Source organism: Aptenodytes forsteri, unplaced genomic scaffold, assembly GCF_000699145.1.
Source record: "Aptenodytes forsteri isolate BGI_AS27 unplaced genomic scaffold, ASM69914v1 Scaffold166, whole genome shotgun sequence".
Classification (NCBI taxonomy): Eukaryota; Metazoa; Chordata; class Aves; order Sphenisciformes; family Spheniscidae; genus Aptenodytes; species Aptenodytes forsteri.
Genome location: NW_008796110.1, coordinates 2179704 through 2200664, shown reverse-complemented (window position 1 = coordinate 2200664; position 20961 = coordinate 2179704). Strand labels below are relative to the sequence as shown.

At 36.7% G+C, this 20961-nt stretch overlaps 1 protein-coding gene across 1 annotated transcript in view; it reads right to left on the bottom strand.

Moving 5' to 3' along the window:
- GRM8 (glutamate metabotropic receptor 8) overlaps positions 1–20961 on the bottom strand; it is a 395144-nt gene that overhangs the window by 54209 nt on the left and 319974 nt on the right. The window contains exon 8 of the mRNA XM_009286787.1: positions 4770–5705. Coding sequence (XP_009285062.1) covers positions 4770–5705 — 936 coding nt within the window. The remainder of the gene's footprint in view (positions 1–4769; positions 5706–20961) is intronic.

The window sequence follows — 20961 nt, the reverse complement described above, 5'->3', positions numbered from 1 at the left end:
CCTTCTCGGCAGGGCTGCTCTCAATCCCTTCATCCCCCAGCCTGTATTGATACTGGGGGTTGCCCCAACCCATGTGCAGGACCTTGCCCTTGGCCTTGTTAAACCTCATGAGGTTCACACGGGCCCACTTCTCGAGCTTGTCCAGGTCCCCCTGGATGGCATCCCGTCCCTCTGGCATGTCAACTGCACCACTCAGCTTGGTGTCATCTGTAAACTCTTGGAAGTGTTTCTAACTTATTTTACTGTTCCTAACAGCTGGATATAAGCACAAGATCCACATGATCAGCAAATCCAGGATGAAAACAACTGGAATAGTAAGATCATAAGAATAATGATTTATGGGAAGATTTCTACCATACTTTACAACTTATTTTGCTTTTACTGCAGTTATGAAAAGAGAGATCAAACCTGTCAGAATAATTGGAAAATACGTTAAAGTTTATCTGCCTTGTTAGATTACACCTTGCAATTTCTTCCAATGGGAAGAGAGGGAAGAAATAGTTCAGCATTTTCTATGGTCCTCTTTCCTTAGCAGAAAGTGCAACCTCTGTTCTTTCACAGTATGGGAAACAAGTATTCGTCTTCTCATATGAAAAGAGAGATCAAACCTGTCAGAATAATTGGAAAATACGTTAAAGTTTATCTGCCTTGTTAGATTACACCTTGCAATTTCTTCCAATGGGAAGAGAGGGAAGAAATAGTTCAGCATTTTCTATGGTCCTCTTTCCTTAGCAGAAAGTGCAACCTCTGTTCTTTCACAGTATGGGAAACAAGTATTCGTCTTCTCATTCAAAACAGAGTATTTCCAGGTTAATATAAAAAATGATGTCTTTCTAATCTGTGAATTAACATGATTCATCCACCTGTCAAAACCAGTAACAGGAAGGAAATTTAAAAAATTCAGTTTTTCAAATAGGGATGTACTTTAGACAGCCATCTATCCTCAGCTGGTTTTTGTGCAGTCTGCCATTGTAACTTAATTTTACCCAGAGGTTCATCAAACAGCTGTTTTAATCACTAAGCTAATTTCACTCTTTTTTTCTGTGGCATTCCAGTCATCATGACATTTTAGACATCTCTATTCCAGATGATCCCAGTATTTCCAGTGTTTTGCCACGTACACGTGCATGACATAGATGAAAGCTATATTCACAGAATGTTTTCTCACAGAATTTCACTTCTTTTCCTCTAAAGCAGCTCACTCACATTTACACAAGTGTTACAAAATTGGTATTTTATGTGTTAGGGTTACATTTTTCATTCAGTTCAATGGCCCACTGGAATAATTTAATTATTTGTAGTAGGTTCTTTTCGTAAAGCAGCAGCTGTCAAAACAGGCTTGATCATACATGGTCAAAACCATGAATTAGACAAAAAAAATCACACAGGACTTAAAATCAATGCTCTTATTGTTGTCTGCAAAACATCTGTAGAAATGACAATCTAAAAATGGTGTGTTTAATAGCACAGGTTTTTTATATTCTACTGCTTGAGATTAAGGACAAACAATAAACATGGAGTTCCATAAAAGCCACCAAGCTTGGGTTATGCAAGGTTATTTTGGATTGGTATCTTAACCTTTTGTTAATTGGCCATAGAGATATATTATTTTTAATTTCTTGAATATTATATAGTAGTTTTCTCAATTTTGTATTGATTTTAACCTTATACATACACTGAGATAATATATATGGGTAGAAACAGCATCTGTTATAAAGGGCTGTTAAAAATGTTACAAATATCAAGACTATAAATCAACATATTCCCACTGAGTCTTGTCAAGTTACCTTAACTTTTACCATATTTTCTCTTATGGATGTGCCACACCATGCAAATTCAGGCATTTAACTCAGCTGTATTAACCAGCCACAGAGCCAAGGTTCCTCATATGCACAGTAGAGAGAGATGAGCTTCCCGTCCTGTGCTTCACAGCAAGAACATATAAGCAAGATTCACTGTCTGCAGAAATGTACTTATGCTTATTTACCTGTCCTTCATCATGCACATTTGAAGTTTGTCAGACATGAACACTCAGTTTATGGACTTGTGCTGACTGTACAGGTTTATACTCCTCTAGTTTCTATCCAGAATCTCTTAGCTAATTTACACTTTTAGGACTTGATCCCAGGGCCACTAAATGTAAACGTAACCTTTCCATGACGATCTATGAGTTTTTGGTCTAGACACTTGTTTTTAGCATTGATGGTCCTATTTTTTAGTTTATCAGTCAAAATATTTTGACAGTGAAATAAAAATAAAAGCTTCTCAATACACTTTCTACTTAATCTGTGTTCATGGAATAGTTAATTAAGTAAATATAACCTCTCTTTCAAAAAATGCATAATGACTTCTGCTACTGTTGTAAGCACTACTAATGTTTAGGAAAACAGAAGTTTCTCAAAACATTTTGGAAAAGTTTTAACTACTCTTTGTTCAAACAGAAGTGTGTCTAAAGCTAGTAGTTCAATGAATTGCCAGTTGGAAGTACACCTGGCTTGTAATGAATACTATGTTAAATTTTATTACTGTCAACATTTCAAAAAAGGAACCATTGCTTTCAAATAGCACTGTAAGTTCCCCAGCTTATTGCTCCATTCTCTCTGAACAAACTCAAGCCATAAAAAAAAAAAAAATTCAGGATTCTAAATTCGACTGCAAAGTAAGCACCTCACAAAAGTCTGTTTATTTTCTCTTTCATTTCTTTCATTTCTTTCATCCTCAAAAAAGATCATAATACGGAATTTCAAATAAGATATTCTATAATGTATGTTTGTTTTTAAAATGCTTCTTTTGGTGTCATGCATTAACTGAGAAACCTACAAGCAACTTTGAGTTTATTCAGACAATGTATATATAATGTGCACTAAGATATTACATTTTTGTCCTATTCAGAAAAGCAATTTAATTGTATGAATGCACGAGTTATTATGATGATGTCCATAAGACTTTGTGTGGAAATATGTTTTTATTTGCAGCAAAAAGTAGAAGTACTGTGAAAAGAATTATTTGAATTACAGAGCTACTGTATTAACATATTAATTTGGTTTTTTTCCTCCTGAAAGTCGTCATCTGAAGAATAACAAATCATTTAGACAAAAAGGCAACTAACAAGTGAAATTTAGTGTTAGAAGCTGTGCAATTTAGTATAATTTGTGTGTTCAGTCTTGGGTTTCATAAAAGAAATGCAAAAGAGGTGTTCATTAATATCTTCTTCAGAGGTCAAAACCAAATCATCCTTTACTACAAGCTAAGGTGAACCAATGGGGGAAATCAAAACTCACTATTTGCCAGCCAAGTAATATTTTCTGTATTTCAATACTCAGAAATACATTTCTTTTATTATAGGTACTTGCCATAAAACTGACTGGCCCAAGCTGTTAAAACAAAAAGTACCACACATTTATATAACAAAGTATTTTTCTGACTTAAGCCTACACATACAAAAAATTCAGGATTTAAATACAATTCACCTAAACATGTTTTTCTATATTAAAGAGGATTTTTTATCTTTACTTACTGTATCTATGATATGCCATTACCTTGGTACTGACTTCCCCTGACTTAATCCAAAAGGCCATGGAAATCAAGCCTGATCCAATTCAGCAAGCCTACTTACTTCAATTTTTAGTGAGGAAAACATTTTTCTGCCACACTCTCTCCCCAATACAATTCCTCTGCTTGAATTAGCAGGTATTTTATCAAGCTATACAGACCTATTCTTTAATTCTCTGGTCCTCTAAACCAGAGACATGTCAAACCTTTGCACAATTATAAGTGGACACGTTGACTTTTCCAATTAAATTAATTAAATAAAAATGTATATTTTAAAACATAAAAATCACCTGTTAGAAGAAAAGGAGAAAGAGTTTATGTAAAAGACTGATGAGTTTAATTTCTTATTTTTAAGATTTTCCAAGTCTCTCAGATTTGCAGTTTTGAAGATTGATGCTGCTATTATTGCTCTTTCCTACCTAACTTGTCATTTTCACCACTATCATCAGCTGCATAAAAACTCACACAGTCGACATTTACCTCTGCCTTCCCATTAGAACCAAGAGAAGGAGAGTTAAATGTCTGACTTGTTTTGTACTGCTCACCATGACTCATGTCAGGAAAGATCCATTCCAGTTGAACAAGGATTAACAGATATCCAAGTATGCAACATCTAATTTCTCATTAAAAGATCAGGAAAATGTTTTAATTTTGCTCTGAGATAATAATTAGTGATTTACGCTTTATATGATTTTACATACACTTCATTCACTCCTCCTTTTTTTTTTTTGTTTTTTGTTTTTTGTAAGTTGTACATGTCAACCAGATAGAGAAGTAATTCTTTTCATTCTGCCCAGGCATTCTTCTTCATTATTTTTGACAAATGTAAGTTGATCTTCTTAGACTTTTGAAATGCAACCATTTCTATCAGATCTGTGGATGATAACAAAGATTTATAGTGCTTCATGTAACAGGCTAGAGCATCACTGAAGGGTGATAATAAATGTTAGAAGAAACAGTCATTTAAGGATATATTGAGAAAATGTCAACATTATTATGCCAGCCACACCACAATCACATTCAGTTTCTTGTGTTAAAATATAGGAAACCTACCTTTTGAATCATATATTTTATTACCTGTGAATTCTGAGAGCTTGTTTGCAATTAACATTCAGAATTACTCATTTGTGAGAGTGAAAATATTGTAGTGTTACAAGTATTGTGAGACGAAAATAAGAAGAGGATAGTATTTGATTTGTAAACTTATTATCACTTACCTTCTCTGCTGATTGGGCCGTACCAAAAAAGATTGGAATAAAAGCTAACCAAATTATGCAGGTTGTGTACATAGTAAATCCAATGGGTTTTGCTTCATTGAAGGTCTCTGGAACCCCTCTTGTTTTAATAGCATAAACAGTGCATGTGACCATCAAGAGAATACTGTATCCAAGGGAACAAATGAGAGAAAGATCTGAAATGTCACATTTGAGAACTCCCCTGGCATTTTCTGGTTCAAGTGTCCTCTGCTCTCCATAGTCTACGATGATATGTGGTGGATCGATAGCAAACCAGATGAAGACTCCAATAAGCTGCATGGATATGAGGCTGAAAGTGATCACCAGCTGGGAAGCTGGACTAATAAATTTGGGAGCTGTGACAGATTTTTTACCTTGTTCAAATATTCTGTGAATCCTGTTTGTTTTGGTAAGCAAGGCAGCATAGCTGAAACACATGCCAAGTCCTAAAAAGATCCTTCGAAACGAGCAGACCACTGTATCAGGAGTCGCAATCATTAAAAAAGTAATGGAGTAACAGAGAAAAATCCCAGTCAAGAGCACGTAACTGAGCTCCCGTCCAGAGGCCCTGACGATCGGTGTGTCATTGTACCGGACAAATGTCACAATCACAAAGGTGGTGGCAATTATACCGAGAATAGCTATGAAGACAGGCACAATGGCCCAAGGAGAATGCCACTCCAGTTTGATTATAGGGATAAGCTGGCAATCCGTACGGTTGGCGTTGGGCCTCTTATTAATGGGGCACAGTTCACAGTTGAATTCATCCACCTGGTAATGGTACCCCTCACAGCGTTCACAGTGCCAGCAGCAGGGCACTCCCTTCACAGTTTTCTTTCTTTCTCCAGCTTTACAGGGTAGGCTGCAGACAGATGCTGGATGAGTGTGTTCTCTATTGGCCCACTGCATGTCTTCTACCTGTGGGTATAAAAAATTAATAAGCCTTCTATTTTCCCCCATTTATAATATCCTAATCCTGGCCACAGGTTTGTCATAAATCACTGCATGCTGACAGTACAAATACAGTTTACCATAATAAGAAACCTGTTTCTTTCCCTTGTATTGACTTTATGAAAGTGTGAAATGATTGTGTCCAATAAATCATTCATGCCACAAGCTTGATGAGTATCATTAGTTTCTATTTACCTCTTTACTGCTGACCAAATTGACGCCTGTAAAGATATTTATTGGCTCCAGGCTAGTTTAAAAGCAAAAAGCCCTGTACGCAGTGCTTTAAAAGTTAATCCCATGCAAATATAAATACCAGTAGTTCTCAAACATTTAATTACAAAATAAGGCTATGTGAGTTTCAGATAAGTTTCTGGTACAGTAAAGAAATAGGTTAAAATCTCCTTGCATCAGCTCTGGCAGAACAAAGAGTGCCAGAAAAAAGATCTGTGATGCCACCTCTTCCACAAATGTGGATATTTTATACTTTTCCACTTTCTAAGTCTTAAAATGCACGACTGTTTTGTTTACATTTCTAGAAGAGAAAAATGAGTGTATACTGCTTTCTGAATAATAATGGAAAAAGATGTCATGGCTACTACTTTAGTCCTGATTTTAAAAGTCCAAGGATCTTTTTGTAGTACGGAACAGACACACGCAATGCAGTCTTGTTTTGGAAATCCCAGATTTCTCCACAGAAAAATATACTTTTTTAATCCACATATCTATTCTTCCTGTATGCCCCCCCAAATAAAATCTGAATAGGAAATTCATGGATTTAAAGCATCTCCTGCTTAAAATTATCACTCAGTTTGGACCCAGGTCTCCCTAGCCCACCCTTAGTAAAACTGTGTTCTGCAAGAGGTCACACTGAGTGAACCAGAGCAGTGCGTGGAGCAAAGAGTTACTTGTAGGCACCAGAATCACTCTGTGTTGCTCCCAGGCTCCACCTTTCATTCCTTTGTTAGGTAGTAAGCACTCAAGGACAAAGGACTTGCCTTGTTCTTGCCTATTAAGTGCTTAGCACTTTTGGTTAATTTGGAGGCTTTATTTATAAGTGAAACAGCAGTAACAAAACTTCACGTGACAGGAATGTTTTCAGTTCCTTCTGGAGGAGGACAGAATGAGGACAGCTTATCAAGAAGGATAATTTTGGCCTTAATGGTTTATTTTTCCAGCAATTTTTCAACAGATTTGAGAATAAATTACAATGTAACATTGCTGGCCTCATTTGCCTTCCTCGGAGAGCCAGAGCACCAGTTACAGCACCATGCAGGGTGAATAAAGCAGCAACAAGCAGCCAGGCTCTCAGTCTCCTCCGTCCACTTTTCTGCACGGTGTAGGACTTTGCTGTTATTCCCCACTCAAAGGGGCAAACAAGGGACCACACAATAACGAGGAGACAAGAAACTCACTCATAAAACCAGCTCTGTGACTCCCCAGAGTCACTCAAGGACTTCAGTGGGGTTTGGATTGGTCCTGAACTTACAGAAGTTAACCATATTTTATATCAAGGACTGTGCTAATTACACAAAGTGCAGTCTGTGCTCACTATCTAAAAGGAAATCATTTAAATAATTAGCTTCCTAAAAACCATAAGAATAATCCAGTTGCACGAAATAGCTTTGATAGAGCCCTAGCAGAGCACTTGACACTCTAAGAAAATATTCACCTCTGTTACAATCTCCTGGTTTTAATCACTGAAATTCTCGAAGCCTGCATAACCCCTACTGTTTCATCTACTAGACAGGAGAAGAAACATGTTATGATGAAATCAGTGTGATAGCAAAGACATATTCTCCTTCACAGTGTTGTTAGAAGAATTAACACATCAAAGCTAGTGATTTAGTCAGATACTATGATAATGGGGGCAACAGGAGGCCATGGTCATTAATCCAGATCTGTGGATAAGTTTGGGATGACTCAAGAAAGAACAGTACTGCATATTTGCCAGATTATAGCACACAATACAGAATCAGCAGGAGAGTACACAATGCCTGATCCAGCATAAACTTAGAATGGCATGGACAGGCAATATCTAATCTGGCAGAAAGCCTGACAGGATAAACCTAAGGTGTCTAATTTTTTTAACACATTTGAACTAGCAAAGTAAGTTTATACCAGATCAGCATTTAATACCATGAAGCTACAGTGTTTCTTATCTGGCATTAAGCATCCTAAAGCCACATTTACTGTATTGTGAATCCACGGCTTAGATAGGTACACAGAATTCCTTTGTGTCTTTCAGAGTTTCTACCTTAATAAAAGAAAAAAGAAAACAATATCTTTCTATTGTACAGCTATATGTGAAATCAGCTACTTATGATTTCACATAATTTTGTCTTGACAGTGCTTTAATTGACTAAAAGTATGCTTAAAAACTCTTCCTGGCTGGCAATACATTAGAGTGCCTCAGATTACGCATCCCACTGGCGTAACATCCCAGTGTTGCCCAATGGCAACAATGGATAATAAATTCCTATTTCTGAAGGTCACTGGTAAAGATTCATGTTATGTTTTTCATTCTAGTACATCTGACACATAAACTACACAAGATATAATTTCCAGCATGGCAATACAGGGTTATGAATGTTGGAAAACTCACTGGCTAAACAAACTTGAGTATTTTCTTTTTTTTTTTCCTAAATTAATTATGAATATAAGCACTATTAGCTGTTAGTGATGGAATGATTCAAACAAGAATGGACTCTTAAAGCATTAAAAAATTCTAAATCAATGTAAAGTATAACCAGAATGAATGGCTGGTGCAGGTGCATTTTACAAGGTATACAAGTCATGTTTTACAATCTGTCTTGTCTGGATTACTTTTTTTAGGCAAAACCTTCAGTTACATTTCGGTTGACCTTCATTTCTGAAAAAGTTCTTAACAAAAATGTTATGAGTTCTTGCTCATGAGTTTTTTATTTCATTTTCTATCTAACAAGAAAGAGAAGATATATTCCCAAGAAACATTGGCCAGTGTTTCAAATTAGAGATCCCCTTTAAGATACTTGCAGATCTGAGATTCTGGCATTGTAGGATCTTAAGTCTGAAAGTGGGTGCAAAGATGGGATTCTCCCATGAACCCAACCATCCTGACAACTCAGTTTATAGCTACATTAACAAGCAACGTGGCATAGTAAAAACCAGTCTGTGGAGCAAAGGTGTTGGCTCTGAGGACTTGTTGTTCACATTGGTCAGTATTTGAAATTAGAGTCTGGGAAGGAAGGTTATATTGAACTAATTTTGACGTAGTTCAGTGGACTGAACATCCAGTAATGATTAAAGAAGATTAGATGTCCTTCTGGAAAGCATCTTCTGTTTTCATTTCAGCCAAAAGCAATCCAGTTCACATAGCCCGAGATCCACTCCACAGTGAGCAAGCGTGCTAAGTGGGAATAATTAGCAGATTCATTTCAAAAGCAGACTCTTGATTAAAACCAAAATGCTAGTGTGTGTATACCCTCAGACTGCTACTTAGACACTACTGTAATAGAGGCAGAGTAAAGGGCAGGGAAAACTATACTTCAGAGTGAGCACTGCTTGCTTTTATTACATCCGAAGAGGTCTGCTAAGGGTTTCTATATATGCAGCAATTAAAGACTGAAAAGTCATGCTACTTCTGGTCATCTGGTTCATTCCCAGCTACCCACAACCTGCAGCACTCTTTGCCTGTAATGTGTTTCTGAGCTATTATTTTGCATAATATGAATGTAATAAGGAAATCCAGTACAAGACATAATTACAACAATGGTCTTAAAGCTCTATCAGTTTTTTCAGTCATTGAATGTATATACCAAAGGACTCAGCTTCTTGAACCCATGCAGAAGATTCACCTGTGTCACTATTTTTCTATTCTTAGGTTATAGTACTATTGATCCCACTTCTTCTCTGAGATTAACTTTAGACAATAAATGATAGTAAAAACATTTAAGAAACAAGAAAGTGAAGCAGGATCATTTGGGAACATAGAACCAGGGATATGGTATAATTTTCAGAACTGCTGAAAACCTGTAATAGTCATAAACTTTAAAGGGAGTTGCTGGATGCTCAGCTTCTTTGGAAAATCATATTTTTTTATGTAGACATAAACACTTAGCAGTGGAACTTTCAAAAGTGCCAAAGGCACTTGTTCAATCCAGCTAATTAATTTAAATGGGAGCTAAGTGCCTTATCTGTTTAAGTGCTTTTGAAAATCCCACTATGCTTCCATTTGCAATTTTCACAATCTAAATACTTTGGAAAGCCTGCCCCAAAGTGATCTAGAAGTTCAAATGATACAAAACTAACTTCAGGGGAGCTTAACTTTAGGCACACATTTTTAAACAAAATTCTCATGGGGGAAAAAACTGACAAAGAAGCCGAAGCCAGACAAAAGCCAGATAGAAAGAAAGGGGGGTCTTCAGCCCTTACCGATCAAAATATCTGGGTCTGCAGCACTCTTTATACTGCTCAGACACTGCTAAGGCTGGGTGAGTCTCAGATTATTAAGTAGCCTTAGGTAAACTTAGTTTCTAGAAGACTTGTCACCTTCATTTTCATGTGACATCTTCTAGCTGCTGTTCACTACAGTATGATACATGACAAGGCAAAGTTCATTGTTAAATGTATCTGAATTCATCATCTAGGTCAGATGGACTGGAATAGCCTAGCTCTGTATCTATTATTAATAATAGTTTAAATATTATTATTAATTTTGTTTGAGTAGCTTCTCTGAATTTGGAAAGTGTCTGATAGATTGATGTGCTATCATGAAGTACCTCACATTCCCCTAAGATGAGGTTCCATTTTCTACTATTCTAATAGTTACCAGAGTGAAAACATCAGAAAGAGTATGACAGCATGTCTGTAAGACACGTACTTATTTTCTATGAAATGCATCATGATACAAAAAGAGAATGGCTTCATTGCTATTTAAATAGACATAAAAATCATCTCTATATGAGATATCTGCCTGACGGAGCTGCAATTTGCTTTAATTTGCAGCACTAAGATTCACAGTTCACTAAACCATTAAAATACAGACAAAATGCCATTTCATATCAAAATCTAGTAAACACCTCTATCCTTCATGGACATTACAAATACAATTTCCTCTAATATCTAATAATAAAGCTAAAAATTAATGATGTGAGAACGGGGCTAAAACAAGATGAGATTTACATGACACAGTACAAGTAACACATTCACATTCCTGGCACCTATGTTCTTCCAATAATCAAGCAACTCATTCATTTAGCAATGCCCTCAGCAACCAGAGGAGACTGATCAAAAATGCTGTTAATAGGTCACATATCATTTCTGAACCATTTATGTGTACAAAACCACTCTGTTTTCCATTCTTAATGATCATGGAAAAAATTATCACTTACATAGTTCAGCAACCGGTGACAATATAAAGGCACTTGGACGGCCTTCAGAGAGTTTATATCAAGGACAATGGTGGATAATATTTTAATGTTCCTGATTATGTTATCTTATGACTTGCAGGAATTTTCATTTTTGAAATCTTATCTCAGAGCTAGATATTTATTTAAAATAATGAATAATATATGTTTAAGGGTATTATTGCAATGAATGGAATTATACAAGATCTGGACAGAGGAATGCAAGTAGTGCATTCTACCAGAGTTACGGGAGCAGGCAAACATCTTATTTTGCAGTCAGTCAGCCAAGATTTTCAGAAGCATCAAGGTTTTCACATATAACTTTATATGGCTTTTAATAGATATTCAAATTCTTAGTTATAAAAATGACAAAGAACTATCACCTCCAGCTGTCACTAAGAGTTGTTCTTATTTTTGTCTTGAGTTCCTGGAAGTATTTCTTTTCTAACAAAAAGGTTCATCAGTGGAGCATAGCAAATGGGTGAATTAAGGCAATTTAGCCTAATATTTAGCTTTTTAAATTGTCTAATGTATCTGTTCTCACAGTAAAAGTTCAAGTCTCTAATGTACCTTGTCCAATCAAGTCATCTGAACCATCAAAAACCAAAATTAAACTGAAACTCGTTCAACTAAAGTGAATTCATTATGAGCCTAAATATAATGATCATTGAATTCAGCCTGTCAGACAGATTTTATCTCTCTAGAGAAAAGCTGGGTATACTTACAGACTAAACTTACAAATATTTAAGAGGCATATGCAGAAGGGAAATAAGTCAAGGACAAAAAATACAGTTTTAAATTAAAACAAAACAAAACAAAAACCAGAATGAATCCAGATTGTCAATGGCAGTATAAAATCACTATCATTACCAAAATTGCCATAATTGTTGTAAATTATTTACTTCATTCACTATCTACAGATGTTTTCCTAACAACTGAGATGTCATTTTCTGGAATTTCAGGCATAGACATTCCTACAGGTTTGCAAGAACACAGGTTCATATCTTTGGTTTTACCACATACTGGTTGAAATGCAGTCGAATATCAGTTTGAAGAGGAGTCTGAGAAGCTTGCTTAGATGCAATGACTATTAAAGGACCAGTCTAAAATACTACAAGGAAAATCTTTCTTTCTTTTTTTTCTTTAGGAACAAAAGCACAGGTTGTTGTTACAACTCAGATGGAAGCTGATTTCTCCTAACTGTGAATCCACCTACTTAAAGTTCTTCCTAGGCGCACCACTTACCATCTCTATCTCACAGCTTCCCTAAAGAAAAAACAAAGACAGTTAAACTTACTGGCATTTAAATTTGAATACATGTTTACATGCATGTATGCATAATTTTTTATATGCATGTATGATTTAAAATGTCCTGGACTACAGGAAGGAAGGTGATATTTATATTATTTGAACGCAGTGCTACAGAACGTTTTAACAACTTTGGTCTCTAAGCTTAGGGTTAGCCTATATGGCTCTGATACAGTCTGACTTTCTCGGTGACCTTGGGCAAACTATTTAACCTGCAATCTGCTTGAATCTCAACTTTGCAATTGGCTGGAGGGAAGTTGTCATGCAGACAGGAACAGTGGAGACACTTAAGTAAGTTTAAAATGTGGGTAAGAAGTTTAAGTAGGGATATAACTGGTCTCCATCTCTCAGGTCTGGAAGGTTTTTTGCCTAGCAAGTACTTATATTGTAGAAAGCTTGATTAAAATAATTTTTACTTTTAAAACCGAGCAATATTTTTTCAAAGAATTAATACCAGAAATATCATAACAATCCTCAGCATGCCAAAATCTTTCTTGTCATCTCCAGTTTCCCAGAACTACAATATCACCAATCTCTGGAATTACTAAAGCTAAGAGAATGTATTTTTAATGTTCTGGCCATATTAACAAGTCATTCTCAGCTAGGGCAAAATCATTAAAGGGAAGGATGCCCTGAGGTAATACATACAAACAGAAAAGAATGGTATAAACAAATACAAAGTTTCTTATGCTCATAAACAGAAAAGGTTAAATACTAGCCTTGCTTTATCAATGGAAATATGTTATTTAGTGTGCTGAGACTGTAATTTTACCTCAACGAAACGAGCCTCACTAGTTAAGTCATATAATTCATGACAGCTGCTTACATAGAGGAGCATACTGTGGAAACCTTAAACAGGGAATCATTGTACCACTGTATCATAATCTACAGAGAGTGTTTATTAGTGCTATACAGACTTTAAACCCCAGTCTTAAAATGCTAGCCTTTGAATGGTTTGGAATCTGTTTATTTTACTTTTTTTTTACTTTTACTTTTCAGTACCTGTGGTACTGATGGGCTACAGAAGCGCTGATCCTAGCAGACTCTTGGTACAAGGGTAGAAGGAGCTGTGATATATTCCCTTCTTCAATTTGCCAAACAACAAACTTATTAATATGTATGGAATACCTGGAAAACAACCTTTTATTCTCAGATGCCTTGGGGAGTAAACTAGCACAAAGTGCAGTGATTAGCAGGTCATCAAGTAAACAGCTACTGTTACTGCACTGTGCAACTATCAGATGGAATTTTGCAGCAATCTAGTAGGCACTTCTATTCAATATAAGCAAGATTTTTTTTTTTTTTTTTCCTTTCTTGGAAGCATGAATCACAATTAAATTTTAAGCACCTGTTTCTGGATATAGCCTCTTTATTTACAAATGAGACAAAACCAAAACAAAACAAAACAAAAAATCCAAACAAACAAAAAATCCCCACCACAATTATTTTCTTAATAATTTTATGACACAGAAATATCCTATTCAAGATGACATCAGCAAACTTCAGATTTTTTGCATCATCTATTGTCTATATTTTGGAAATATATAATTACTATCAATAGATCAGACTACAAATTAGGTTTCCAAAGTTATTCTTTATGCAGACCATTTTCACATAGACAATCTCTATCACATATCCTTACCTAGAGGTCCTCACTGCCCTTACATATACCTGACATGCACTTGGAGAGATTTTAATGAACGTTTATATATATAACTTACGATGTACACACAGGGATTGAAGACATTATATGCTACCAAAAGCAGACTGTGCCATAACTTTGCTTATAATTAAGCATATACAGAAAACCTCAAATTAAAAAAAAACTTGTCAGGTTTAGATTTCAAGAAAATGTTGTTTTGAGAGGAAGCCTTCCACCATCGCCCTTTTTTATCAAGTGATAGGTTTTGACCAGCTCTAGTACTAAGGCCATTTGAACCATAAGGCTTGGAAGTACTTTTTTCTTCCTGCAGTTAATCATGCAGAAATAGCCTACAAGCATACTTCAAAAAATTTAGTGCTTTGAGAAAAGAAAAGGAGCCTAGTTCCGGCAAAGAGTTTTTTAACATCACTTTCCTTGTGCCTGGAGAATCTTCTCAGTTCTATCCAAGGTCCATGCCATCACTAGTTTAATAGACTAGTTGCATTTCTTGATTAAGCTTTTAATACCCATAACAAACATGCTCCCTCCTAAATCTGTTGCTTTTATTTACAGTTACCTAAGTTAAATTTGAGTTGGCCTGTCCCAAGTCCGGTGCTCCATAGCTACTATATTGCCTTCCAATCTGTGTCAGATGTCTTTCATTCCCAATGGTGCTCAGATTCTCCCCCACTTCACAGCTCAGAGTAAACAGAAGGAACACAAGGGGCTAAGCACAGCTGCCATTTGACTTCAAAGGAATTTTATATAGATTTTTTCTTAAATTTTAAGACTAATTCATTTAATAAATCCCATTGTTTAATGAAAAAATAGTCACCATTATATGCTTTTAATTATTCTATTGGTTTAAAGGTGAGTTTGTTTACCAAAACAAGAAGCTGCTGTCCCCAAACACCTTCACGATGGCCTGCAAAAAAATGTATTGGGCTAGACCTTCAGCAGATTTAGATCAGTCCAGTAACTTCAGTAGAGTTATACTAACAAAAGCATGACCCATGCACATATTTATTATTACTTAAGGAGATGACTTGTCACCCTTTTTGTTATCTTTAATATTTCATTATTTGAAAACTAGAAATTAGCCAATCATAAAAAGCCTCAGTTCAGTATGAAAAAAGATGTTGATGGGTTCGTTTCAGTTTTAATCCTGCCTCCTTATTTTTAAAGGGTTTAATCTATTTCCTATTTCTTGTTCAGTGCAAAAGATGCTGTGCATATGAAACTGAAGAATGAATGCCTTTAAATTCCAACCTGCACAACCTTTCCTACAAAATAATACCAACACACAAATAATATATTATTTTTATTCCCACAATGCTTACAGACCAAGACCTCAATTGCACTAAGGGCTATACAAATCCACAAGAAAAAAACGACAGTCTCAATCCTAAAGAATTCACAGTCAAACCATAAGACAAAGGAGGGCAGAGTATCAGCAGAATACAGAAAAGGACATCCTAAAAACAATAAGGCAACACTGATCAGCATGATAGTCAGCAGCTATAGCATACCTCCAAACAGATGCTTTTTGAGGAATTGTAGCAAAAAGATTTCTAATAAGGGAACTGAACAAAGAGAGCAGGGTGGTTTTACATCTATTTCCTGAGGTTTCCATCCAAGCATAAGCGGCAGCAAGACAGAAAGCACAAAGGCAATAACTTCATCACTGACCTCTCAAAGAATAACAGAAAACAGAGATGGAATATCCTGTGATCCTGTGCTTCTCAGTTTCTAAACAGTGTTTCAGCAAAGTGAAGCACTTGAAATTTTGAGTAAAGTTGCCCTCACCTCAGCAACCTTGTACCTTAATTGACTGTGACAGAGGAACAGACAAGCTCGGTTGAAATGTAGGGATCAAGTTTATTTCACTGTCTCAAGAAAAGAGGCACTATACCTAAACCATTCTTGACATATTTGTCCAACATGCTTTTAGGAAAAAAAGCTGTTAATATGTGTAGTACATTCTACCCTGAAGCACTGCAAAATCCTAAACACTGAGATGTACATTTTGACATTACTTTAAGGTGGTTTTCCACTATAATAACTCATATCTTCTTTGCCAGCTCCTCTTAGTGAACAGTCAGATCTTTCCATGATAATAATTTTGAATTTTCAGCACTACATAAACAAAAGAAAATCACACTGGCCCTTTAAACACAGTTCCAGGCAGGTAACAAAATCACGTATAAAAATTCTGAATGTCTGAACTAGTTCAGAACTGGCAGAAAACAAATGGTGTTTTATACTGAGATTTTCAGCAGCAGGGGAAGAGCTCTCTCTGCCAAGTCTATGCTGCTGTTTAGAATGAAGAGTCAATAATTAAATTGAAAATTCTGTGGTGAGACTTAGTGATCTGGCAGGCACAAAACAAGCATGTGGAAGAAGTTTAAGCTAGAGAAAATACCACACAGCATATTCAGTCAGAAAAAAAGGGGAAAAAAAAATCCTTGTTCCTAAGGAAAGAAAGATGAACACGTTCAAAATGAGAGTACTTCAGGAAGTCAGGGGTTTTCATATGGACTGAACATACTGAGATTTATTCTACAATACTTAATGAACTGACTGAGGAGATAGAAAGCTCTTGAGACTTTATGGGGAAGTATGGAGAACTTGCAAATGGGAAACCTAGTGCTTATGCTCAGAAAAGGGGGGAAAAGAAGCAGCCAGGGAATTATCAATCATTCAGTTTAACTTGAATTCCCAGAAAAATCCTGAAAGAAATAAACAAACACATTTCAAAAACACAGAGAAAACAAACAAGACAAATAACAGCCAAAAGGGATCTGTCAACAATGAGCTGTCACATTTCCTTCAGTGAGAGGGTAACAGGCATCGTGGACGAGAGGCAAGCAGCTAGGTGTCATTTATCTTAACATTAGAAAGATTTTTGACACCATCTCAAATTACACTCTCAGTCATAAGCAACCTATTGAAACAGATCTAGCCCCTAAGGGCTAGGTGCAAATTATATCAGAAAGCTGTGGGAAGATAAAATTTGTCATTGATTCACTGTCAGAATGGAAAGGATGGTACAGGGTGGGGCCTGGAAGGGTCTATTCTTAGTCTGCTATTATTCAATACTTGTAATAACCACTCAATGCAATTTGGATGATAAAATAGAGTATATGGTGATCAAATTTGGGCAATAACACTGGAAAAGGTTGAAGCTATGCTGAAGGTCAGGACACTTACTCCAAATGATACTGCAGGGAGTCTGAAAAAAAGGACCATGCAGTTTAACAGGGACAACTAACAGGTAGCACATTATGGGTCAGGAAGGACAGAGAGATAGCAGCTCTTCAGAAAAAAGAGATCTCAGGGCTCTAGTGGATTATCGTATCTTGAACCAATGTCATACTGTTGCAAAAGGGGCAAATGCCATCCTGAGAAATGCAGATAGGTAAAATAATCTTTCCCCTCTACTCTGCACTTATGAATACATGAAATGATGTTTCTCCTGTACTCTGCACTAGTGAGACTTCAGCCAGAGCACTTTGTGGAGGCTGGATCATTGTGTTTCAGTTTGAAGGAGAATCAAATGGGGAGTCCAGAGAAAATCAGTAAAGATCAGAAGTGTGTCTAGAAAACATGATCTATGTGACTAAATTGAACAAACTCAGGTTGCATAGCCTGAAGAAATAACACAGCCTAGGGGGTAAAAAAACAGTCTTCGAATACATGAAAAGGATGAGGATGTGCTCAATGTATACTGAATAAAATAAGAAGTAATGGGCTTAAATTATAGCAATGAGGAGTAAAGTCAGGTATTTATAAGACACTTCAGAGTGATAAGGGTAGTTAAGAAATGGAAGAGAATGCCCTCAGAGGTTGTAAAGTCTTCATCCTTGGAGTAACGTAAGTATAGAAGATGCTAACTTTATGCAAGGGCTAGATAATCTCTTGAGATCCCTTTAGCTGTCTTCTATAGTGCTAGGGCAGATTTCAGGTACTAAATATTTTGAGCACAAATAAAAAACTAAGATCATAACTAGGCAAGATAAATAGAAAAAATTCAATGTATTCTCATAACAGCTAAATTCTTTATACTGCCTTTTGCGGTTTTACAGAATACCCGTTTAAGAAACCAATTTTTTATATCTATAAGAATAAAGTAAATAAAAAATGCTGATGATCATACTTTTCCTACTTCTTGGCTAATTAATAATGCATTTTAAATATTGTTACGGGTAGAGCTGCTGTATTCCTTTTGGTTACAGGGAAAATGCTTCTCTGAGATATGGTAGGGATAGAAGGTCTAAATAAAAGAAATCACCACTGCCACAATAGTAAATTGTTTTCCACATAGACGTAAAGGAACATAAATCAGTTTGGGAAGTATTAAGCAGCTATCATAAAAAAATTCCAATCTGGAGTCCTATATGTGAATGGAAAGCTCTCCAAGGATTCATAGAAAAGCTGTCCTTACCTACTAATGTGATGCACAACCTGAAGCAAAAGAAGATCCTAAATAAGTAACCAAGTTTATAAACTAATAAATCTGTCATGGTGTTCTTCTAGAGCTCTTGCTAAAGACACACAGAGTCTTGCATTCACTCAGGAAACTTAGAGTGTAGGAGTCCAATTGCTTATATCCCTCCCAGCATTTGCTCAAGGCATACAGGAAATCTACCTTTGAGGGGATTACTAGCAAATCAAACAAGACAATCAAAAGCCAGAAAACTTAAGAAATGATGGCTGAAGGGGATCTCGGGAGTACTCCTCTGGCCCCACCTCTGAATCAACTATGCAAAATCAGTCTGTACAGCTCTCCTGCTCCAACCAGCCCATAGCACTGGAGGTTGCCCAGCCTCCCAGGCAATGCAGCCCAGTGCTTAATTATCCTCATCATTAGAATCTTCCAGCATGTCTGCATTAAATCTCTCTTACTGTAATTCAAATCCACTACTTCTCCTAATAGCCAAATTAACTATGACTAACAGTTTGTTCTTTTCCTGAATAATCTTTTCTGTATTGAAATAGATTAACATAACTCCCCTCAGTTCAGTCTTCTCCAGACTAAACAATCCTAGTTTGCTCAATCTTTCCCTACAGGCATACTTTTAGATGGCTGATCATCATCGTTGCTTGCAGCTGGACTCTCTCCAGCTACTCTACTTTTCAAAGTGAAGTCACAGTTCTGCTAACGAGGTCATAGCACTGGGGAAGAGAACAGATGGATTACATCACAAGTATAGGAGTTCCTTGCTGCAATGGCCTCTGGCGATGCAAATCTCAGCTAACCATTCCAAAGCCATTGCTTAGCTTTATGCATATGCTTTCCATAAAGGGGGTTTCACTTCAGTTCATGGAGTTACTGGAAACATTACTGCAATCCTCCCTATTTGATCCAGTCATTCCCAGCACATCTTATTGTCCCACTCAACACTAAATCTGTTTATGTCCTGGTTTCAGCAGGGATAGAGTTAATTTCCTTCCTAGTAGCTGGTACAGTGCTGTGTTTTGGATTTAGGGTGAGAACAATGTTGATAACGCACTGATGTTTTAGGTGTTGCTAAGTAGTGCTTACACCAGTCAAGGACTTTCCAGCTTCCCATGCTCTACCGACTGAGCAGGCTGGAGGTGCACAAGAAGCTGGGAGGGGGCACAGCCAGGACAGCTGACCCAAACTGGCCAAAGGGATATTCCATACCATGTGACGTCATGCTCAGTATATAAAGCTGGGGGAAGAAGAAGGAAGGGGGGGACGTTTGGAGTGATGGCGTTTGTCTTCCCAAGTAACCGTTATGTGTGATGGAGCCCTGCTTTCCTGGAGATGGCTGAACACCTGCCTGCCCATGGGAAGGAGTGAATGAATTCCTTGTTTTGCTTTGCTTGCGTGCACAGCTTTTGCTTTACCTATTAAACTGTCTTTATCTCAACCCACGAGTTTTCTCACTTTTACCCTTCCGATTCTCTCCCCCATCCCACTGGGGGTGAATGAGCGAGCGGCTGTGTGGTGCTTAGTTGCCGGCTGAGGTTAAACTGCCAGGTTAAACCACAACAGTTTACTTCAAGCTGAAGTTACAATGAGATTAGCTACGCATTCTTCATTCCCTGCCTTAAGCTGTACTATCATAATATCATCACTAAAACCAGTGATACCATTTTGGAAATGTGGAAAACAATTCACTCCCTGTCTTTAAATAATTTAAAAAAACCAGTGTTTGGGGATTTATCAGGATGAAAAGTCCTGGATAAATATTAGATGACTATCCTAAAGAAATGAAATTAATACTACTGCAAGATGAAGAGAAATTGCAGAAAAGCAAACAGAAAAAATAATCATATAGTAATGTTCTGCTAACTGCTGGTTATTTTCTTTCATCATATCATAACCACTGAATGTCTCTTTCATTTTCCATTTAATGATTATTAATTTATTAGTAGACTTCCATTATGTAACACAAATGAACAATAATTAAAGTCATTTAATCTACCATTTTTGCTTTTAAGCATGAACATTTTGCTTCTAGGTTTAAAGGGCAGCTCAATCTTCAAATTATAATACATATATAGATTTCTGTGGGGGAAAGGAGAAAGATGGAAGAGACTGGGGAAGAAACATGTTGATACTCCATGTTTCACACTGGTACCTCACAAAGCAATTCACTGCAGACTTGCTGCCAGCCATGCATAATCCAAACTACCTGCCATGCTGTCTTCACTGCAGACTTGCTGCCAGCCATGCATAATCCAAACTACCTGCCATGCTGTCGTGGTTTAACCTCAGTCGGCAACTGAGCACCACGCAGCCGCTCGCTCACTCCCCCCCACCCCCGGTGGGATGGGGGAGAGAATTGGAAGAGCACAAGTGAGAAAAACTCGTGGGTTGAGATAAAAACAGTTTAATAATTGAAATAAAATGATAATA